At 36.0% G+C, this 8,552-nt stretch overlaps 1 protein-coding gene and 1 pseudogene across 1 annotated transcript; one reads left to right on the forward strand and one right to left on the reverse strand.

Annotated features, from left to right (window-relative positions):
- Positions 1-2,145: 2,145 nt before the first annotated feature.
- LOC132365539 (keratin-associated protein 13-1-like) lies at positions 2,146-2,669 on the reverse strand (annotated as a pseudogene).
- A 3,025-nt stretch (positions 2,670-5,694) lies between these two features.
- LOC132364448 (keratin-associated protein 15-1) lies at positions 5,695-6,141 on the forward strand. The gene has a single exon (XM_059920013.1). It carries the CDS (start codon positions 5,695-5,697, stop codon positions 6,139-6,141), a length of 447 nt encoding a protein of 148 aa, XP_059775996.1.
- Positions 6,142-8,552: the final 2,411 nt, after the last annotated feature.

The raw sequence follows: 8,552 nt of genomic DNA on the forward strand, positions 1-8,552 counted from the left end.
ACAAGAAAACTTAGGATTTAACATGAGTGAAAATGATTTAGAATAGTTATGTGACCTAAATGAAATGTATGCATCAGAGTGATATATTAACACAGCTTTTGCAACTGCTAGTGATTAATCATCTTTGGAAGTAATCGTCTTAAAATTTTTATCTTTTGAAATAGATACTGATGCTTCTTCAGCAAAATTGTCTCTTTTATTTTTCATGTGGTAAGTGATATTTCTGAACCCAGTGGTGGAGAGTAAATGTTATTGAATTGCTGTACAAGTCATATATTCACCATCAATTTGCTTTAGTAATAGAAATTAAGTATTCACATTTTTAAATTAAATATGAACTTTTAGTTTTTACTCTTTGCTCCTAAAAAGATATTTTTTTTGCAAAGTTTAAAGAAGAAAGATGTTCCCAAACAATAAAATGAATAGTTGTAGATTTAAACAATACGACATGTGGCCAAGCCACTGTAGCAAGAACATTTAGATTAATATTTATATGCTGTGTGCCACCCTCAATTTAGGCCCATATTTTATGTACACCTAATCAGTAATTCTAAATTCCCCACTATCTCCACCTACTGATAGTTTGGGGTGTATTATTGCATCTTGCAGGCTGTGGAAAGAGCCATAGTAGTACTGGCTAGGTTAGAATGACAAATGACCCTTCACCAAGATTTGAACATGTGAGCTGTCCTACCGCTTGTATCTGAGTGTAATTTGTTTTCCATGATCCCTCTGCAATAAAAGGAGTAGTTCCATTTTGTTCAGGTAGGATGACCAAGGAAAGGATAGGATATGACTTGTCTTCTTTCAGATTTAACACTGGTTAAAGTGAAAACTCTGTACACTATACATGTATGTCATACACCACTAGATGAAACCATAGCAAAAGCAAAGTAGTTTCCTAAACTGATCATCACTTATGTTAACTCAATTATTCATTATAAATAAAAAGTGAAAACTCTAAGACAATTACCAAATGGGACTGGATGCTGAGACAAATGGAAAAAACCAAGACATATGGTTACTCTGTGGGTGAGAATCTAGGTCATCTGTATCTTTCAGTAATGTTGTCCTTGACATAATGGATAAAAGTTTGGAGCATAACTGCTGATTCAGGAGTGATCAGCTGCTTAAATATTTAGTTGAATCTTGTAACAAGAGAATATTTGCATTGTTTTTGAGTTTCATTTTCTTTTTGTTTTGTTTTTTTTCCAAACAAATGTTATCAACAGAACTAAAAACATAGTAGCAATTGGGACTCCATCATACTTGTATAACGGATTGTATGGAAAATGTTGGGCTTACTTGCTAATAAGTACTGGAATGTGTTAGATGTTTCATTTATAAATCAATTAGAAATTTCATTTGATTTCTTATATGCCTGTAAAGCTGGGAGAACTGGAATTCTCAACAAATCTAACTCACTAAAATCTAAGTTCTTACTGAATATCTCCATTTCAATTTCTCAAATATTTTAGAATGTATTTATGATTAATTTTCCTTCCAGAATTATATGATGTAGTCAATTTAATATACCTTACAATTTGTAACTATTTTATTTAAAAATATTCAAGTTTCTAACCCATGACAAAACCAAAGGTCACAGTTATTTGTAGTCTTAAAAATGTATTTTCAGGTTTTATCATATGAAGGTATTAACAGATGGAGTAAACATAAAAGATGAAATAATTTCTTCCAAACCTAAAGGACACTGGACAGTTTTACATTTTAAAGTAAAGATTTTTAAAGTGATGAATACAAGATACAGAAATATCCAGCCAGATATTTAGAAGTAGTTTTGAAGACACAAAGTAAACAAATAATGTTAAAGCCAATATGTGGATGTCATATACCATATTTTTATTTAAAATTACAACATTTTTTTCTACTAGTAATATTTGAAATAGACTCATTAGGAGAAATAAATAGGAAATAAATGTGCTTCAATATTTTTGGCATGTTTCTTCAATGAATACATTTACAGTTACTGGTATTCAAATTATCCCTAATCTATAGTATGTAACAGTAGAAGTCAAATTTATAAGCTAAATGTAGGAAAAAAGGTCAATAAATAGTATAGATATTGATATAGCAGGTATTGCATTAAATTTCTAGATGTAGTAGGTACTATGTTCAGGCATAATATTAGTAGAAGCCAGGTCCACAGGTTGGTTGGAAAGAAAGAGACTGGCAACTCCTAGAAGAGAGGTATGTCAGAAGGTAAGAGCTGGATCTACAACTTAGGGATGAGAAAGCATTGGGGCCACAACCCACTGATTGGAAACCACTGGATCCAAAGCCCAGAGAACGGAAGCCACAATCAAAAGATTGAAAGTTACTTGGAGCCAAAGCCCAGAGGCCCAGAGAACAGAGTAAGTCGTCTGTCAGGGAATGAAGAATGTGGAGGTCCTCCGGTGGTAGCAGGACATCTGGCAGGGACCGGACACCACATGGAATGTCTGGCACCTGATGGGATCACAGCAAGTCTCCTGACAGCCAGTGTAGAGAGAGGATCCCAGATGGCAGGAGCTGGGAGAGCAGTGGTCAGTGCTGTAGACCAGGTTGCTGGGGTAAGAAGAGCCATAGGAGGAGCCTGAGTAGCGCAGGTGGTCCCCAAGGGAGCAGGAGGAGAAGTTTCCAGAGCAGCGGTAGTAGGACATGTTGATAGGACATGTAACTTACAATGGGAATACTGTAAGTTTGAATGTCACTTTTTCGACAGGAGCATTTATATAACCTTATCATTGACTGTGTCATCCACATGGTTTATAAAAACAAGTCACCTTCCTCTTTTTAATTGAATTGGAAAGATCAGCATAGTTATACATATGTAGTATTTGTGGTTTTACAACTGGAAAGTGCAGTCATGTTTGTGCCTTGGAATTCAGGTAATAGTATTGAATTTTCAAAGCTCTTAGTCATCCTTCTCTACCAAAGGTCACTGAGCAGATCACTCAGAAAACTTTAGATGTAGTGTCTGGGCTGAGGGAAGCTGGCTTAATTAAAAATAATTGATACCCCTTTCACAGTCTGTCTCAAAATCGTTGCCATCTGGATAGCAAAGTTGCTAACTGATCTACTCAAAGTCATTTTTTTAAAAACAAAAACATACATTGATTGTTACCAGGAAGTGGAAAGTTTACCTAATGGACAGTGCCATCAAGAAGCAGCAATGGTAACATGCAGATGTATGAAGATTTTTGTTTTTTTAATCGGATCTCGATTTTAATGGCTTTAGTGAAATATTAACTGAGAGACCCCCTTATTTCTGATGTCCCTGCTTAAAATTGCATGCAAACTAATGAGTCAGTCTTAGCTTTTCTGTCTTCTGTGTGTGTCTTTACTGTAGAATTAGTTAGATATTAAATATAAATATAAATTTCTTTATATTATTTTGGAATGTTAGAGGTTATTTCTCTAAGATGCTGGAAAAAAAAAAAAACAACATTAAAAATGTGGCAAAAATGCCTAGTATTTCTCTCTCATCAGAGGCGATGTTTACCACTAAAAGGATTCCCCAGAATCTGAAAAATGCCCCTGTTCTATAGAAAGTTTATAATTTAATTGCCTTGAACTTTTGGAGCAAAGAAGTTATCTTAAAGAGATTCTTCCTTTGCCTCAGGAAGCGACATATATCACTTTGACTTAAATTATTTTCAGGTGTTTCTGACAAGTATTATAAAATTTCTAAAATAATGGTCATTTTTTTGTTGTTGTTTTTCTATGACTTGTGTTCCACCTCTGTGTAGTAGGCTAATGTAGATTGACAACTTTGAAGAAGAGGAGAGATTAAGAAGGTTTATCTTTCTGTGGCTTCTGTGCTGTTTAATTTGTTCATTTCATAGAAAAACATTTCCCTTCTACTTTTGAACAAAAGTGCTTGGGTACACAAACCTCCATTTTGTTGAGAAAAGGATGCTCAAAATTACTTAATAGCTGATCTCATAGAATATTCTTCCACAGAAATAGCTTATATAAGAGTGGATGACATTGAAGCAAGCAAATTCAATTTAGCTGAGTTAAATATTTATATGGATGTTCTGATGTTCAATAATTTATTAACAAATAAAACAGGAAGGTTTGGAATCTACTAGAATGTTTTTTTCTATTCATAATTAAGAAGCCTAATAAATAAGAATTGTTTATTACAGAAATGGAGCACGTATTATGTTACCTAGTATATGCAACATCATTGAAGACCAATTTGTCTACTCAAAACGTTCAGACTCATAAAATCTACAGTTTGGAAGGGAGTTTTGCAATTACCTTCAGTACTCTACCATGTTGGAATCCCATTTACAATACCTTTTTAGGTGGATATCTAATAAGTGCCCCCAAGATGGAAATCTCAATTACCTGCAAAAGTACCTTGTTTTAGATTTTTAGCTGAATCTTTCCTCAAAACTTCCACTTAGTAATTTCAAGTCTTCATAGAATGAGTCACAGGTCATTTCCATTGGACAATACATCAGTTTTTGAAGATAGATGTCTTAAGAGATTTGCCTTTACCTGCAGGTTATCTTAAGCCATCCCCTGTATCAGGCACTACTCGATTTATAGTTAACGATGATGAACTTTATGGGAGAGTCTAGAAAAAAACTCATACTAGTTCTCTAGGCAGAATATTTATACATCATTTGATATATTTACCACATCAGAGGTCCCAAAAGGATTCATTCTCTTTTTAACATTATCATACATTTTGATACCCTCCACTCTCAGTTCAATTTATAAAGATCATTTGTAACTATGAATTTTTCTAACTTGATCTTTCTTTGAAGTTTACCTGGGGTAGACACTTTCCTAATTTCTTGATTTTACTTACCTTCTGTAATAAAAATCCTACTCCATGAGTGAAAACTAAGGGAATAAAAGCCCATTTTTAATGTATACTGCTTATCATTTACTTCTCAGTAACATAAACACCACCAAAAATTACTTAAATTTTATAGGGATAGAGATTTTTTTGAGAATTAAATTTATTGATGAGTTCTTTCAAGAAGCAAGTCAACTTCAGAACAAAAATTTCTTAAGTATTTTTATAATGTAATCTTCAAAGCACTCCTGCAAATACTGAACCCTTATTTTTAAATCAAAAACTCATGCACACAAGAGCAGCTTGGGTACCTGTGCTATAAGAAAACTAGAATGTAAATGTGTTAAACATGCATTTAATGTTTGTACCAATTGAGGATTGTAAGTGGGTTATTTCTTCTATAAGGTACACAAGATTTGGGAGATGGAGCAGATATTGAGGGTTTCTTTTTCTCAATTTGGTTGCTAAACTTTGAACTAAACAAATGTCCCATCGAGACTACAAAGTATTTTTTAGAGCCTTAAACACAACAAAATTCTCACTGTGTTACCCATTCAATACAATATCTTTAAGGATAGGATGACTAAAACACCAATCTTATAGGTACAATTATAGTACAACATTTTTGCTTCATGAACAATTACTTTGAAAAACTAATGCAATTCTTTCATTTAAAAGTCCACATTCATAAAAAAAAGGTCTTTGAAGGTTAATGCATTTCATTTTGACTAGAACCTAATTAAGTGTTCTTATTAAAATGGGCACATGCTCTTACACCCATTGCTAGAGTACAGTATATAACTGTCCAGTATAGAAGGTAACATTCACACTCACAAACTTCCCTCTGCAACTCAGTTGAACTTAGAACTCCTGACAACATGTCTTTCAACTGCAGCTCTGGAAACTTCTCCTCCCTCTCCCTTGGAGATTACCTGGGGTACCCAGTTTCCACCTATGATTCTTTCTACCCCAGCAATATAAGCTACCCCCACCCCAGCACTTTCCAGCTGGGCTCCTCTCTCCATGGTGGTTGTCAGGAGACCTTCTTTAAGCCCACCAGCTTCCAGACACCCTGGGCTGTGACCAGATCCTACCAGACATCCTACTTCCATCCAAAAAATATCATCTTCCACAGTCCCTGCCAAACAAATTACACTGGATCTCTAGGTTTGGGAAATACTGGCCTTAGATCTTTTGGTTATGGAAATACTGGCTTCCAGTCTCTGGGGTGTGGATCCAGCTTCTGCTGCCCAACTTACTTTCCTTCCAGGAATTGCCAGTCATCTTGTTACCAACCAGCCTTCAGCTCTCGCTTTTTTGGATAAATTTACTGAATGTCTCCCATTACCTCATGGTTATATCTGCACTTTATGAAACTTTAGCACTCAGCCTCTCCAACATCTTTGATTACTGACCATCTTCAACACTAGGACTCGCTAACACAGTCCTCCCAGAAGTAACAAAGTAACCTTGGCCTGTAACCTTTTCTAAATCAGACATATGAGATATATCTTGAATTTTCATTCCTATGCCAATGCTCTGAATCATTTCTGTTGCTACCTTAACAAGACTCTTATTTTCCTCCTAAGATTCTTTCACTTAAGTGTATTTCAAATAGATATGGCCTTTAAAATAAACTTATTTCTCTAGCATGAATTATGGCATTCTATTTTTTTATCCGTATGGTACATTTAGTGAATGCATCCAGTAACTTCAACTGTCTTCATTAGCTAAACACCTTGTTGTTGTTGTTTCCTTTGTTTCATATGTTTCATTAATATTTTGCTGGGTAGAAAAGAGGAAGTTTGGAGAATCTAAATATATGGCATATCTTATGTCTTAACAGATTTATATCCCTCAATGGGTGCATTTGTTCATCTAATTGCTTTAGAAAATTTTGTTTTTAGGTAGGCATTCGTTGAAAAATATTTATTGTGTTCTGGTTCTAGATCAGGTATTTATGCTGAATGAAGACATAAATTCCCTGCCTTCACGGAATTCACACACACACTATTTTAACTCACTGCCATGTAGCAAGTGCAAAATGGTGATAAAAACATGTTTCAAAGGGAACACAAAGAACAGGAACTTCAAAGAAGGGTGAGAATATCACACAAAATTCATTATTGACAATAGTATGTGTAAATTACCAGTTCATATAAAAATATAAATCTTGCTGTTCTAATGTGTTAGTTGTGGTCCTTTGAGAAATAGCTGCTATCTAGGATTTGACATGACAGATATTTATTGGGGAAAATACCTGTCAGTGAAAATGGGGAGGTAGCTGGAGAATTCTGGGAGATCCAGCAGACAACAATGCAGGTCTGAACTCAGTGAAGGAAAGAGGGAAGGAAGGAAGGAAGTTTGCATTAGAATAATCCTCTTCAGGCAGTTCCAAGAAAGTTTTGGTAAGTCACCCGCAAGTCACAGAGATGGGCCTGCCTGAGTATCCCTGCCAAGCTCAGTCACTGGCCAAGAACAGGGCACAGCATGACCTTGGCATAAACGCGGGGGTAGATTCAGAGACTGACAGCTGGGACTGTAAGTCAGTTAGGCTCCCTGCAGTGGGAGATATGAGAGCTACATTTTTTTTTTTAATTTATTTATTTTTGGCTGCGTTGGGTCTTTGCTGCTGCCCGCGGGCTTTCTCTAGTTGCAGCAAGCGGGGGCTGCTCTTCGTTGTGGTGCACAGGCTTCTCACTGCAGTGGCTTCTCTTACTGCAGAGCACAGGCTCTAGGTGCACAGGCTTCAGTAGTTGTGGCAGGCGGGCTTCAGTAGTTGTGGTATGTGGGCTCAGTAGTTGTGGTGCATGGGTTTAGTTGCTCCGTGGCATGTGGGATCTTCCTGGACCAGGGCTCAAACCCATGTCCCCTGCATTGACGGATGGATTCTTAACCACTGTGCCACCAGGGAAGTCCTGAGAGCTACATTTTCATAGCTTCCATGTTCATGAAATTTATTCTGATTTCAAATAAGCCGAAATAATGACAAATAGTAAAATCATAACTGAAAACAGACTTTTCCATGAATTAAGTTCAATATACTTTATTTTACTTTCATCAATCAAAAAAATTAATTACTATATTAGACCCTATACAGGACTCACTGAGTGAAAGTCAAACCTTACAACTGAATGTGAGAAACAATTGAGAATTATTGGATGGCCATCTTTTATTTTAAATGCAAGTGATGTATTAGACAGATTGGACCCAGTAGGGCATAATTAGGAAAGTGCTTCATTTTTCCCCTGCTATGGAACTTCACTCTTGACCTGCAGACTCTTAACTTCCCTGAATTTCTGAATAATACCTTGTGCAGATCTATGATCACATTAAGATATTAAGAAACATTTTATTCCATATTAGTAGTTAAGTTTACTCCAGTATAAATTAAAAACCAGTCTCACAACCATATTAAAGCCCCTCCCTTTTTCCTGGGTTCAAGCCTGTCATGTGATTACGTAGGCCGCCTGTGACTTGGAGGGGCCCAATCATTTTATTTACCCGCTTTGCTCTCCCTTGTCTTCCATTTATGTGCTCCTCCTGGCTTCTCTTCTTCAAGCCAAAGAGAAAGGATGGGAGGAAAGGAAATGACAGCTGAGGCCATCTGTCTCAACCTCCTTTAGACCACCTGTGTCAGCATGAGCTAGTTGATTCAGGAAACTTTTCCTGGGAAAAGATGAGACTAAACCAATAAATCATTTCACTGTATGCTTCAGGAAACTCCTGTAGTATT

Source organism: Balaenoptera ricei, chromosome 4, assembly GCF_028023285.1.
Source record: "Balaenoptera ricei isolate mBalRic1 chromosome 4, mBalRic1.hap2, whole genome shotgun sequence".
Classification (NCBI taxonomy): domain Eukaryota; kingdom Metazoa; phylum Chordata; class Mammalia; order Artiodactyla; family Balaenopteridae; genus Balaenoptera; species Balaenoptera ricei.

Bases quoted from the DNA above. Each gene is read 5' to 3' on its own strand.
- LOC132364448 (XM_059920013.1), top strand. From the start codon at position 5,695: ATGTCTTTCAACTGCAGCTCTGGAAACTTCTCCTCCCTCTCCCTTGGA.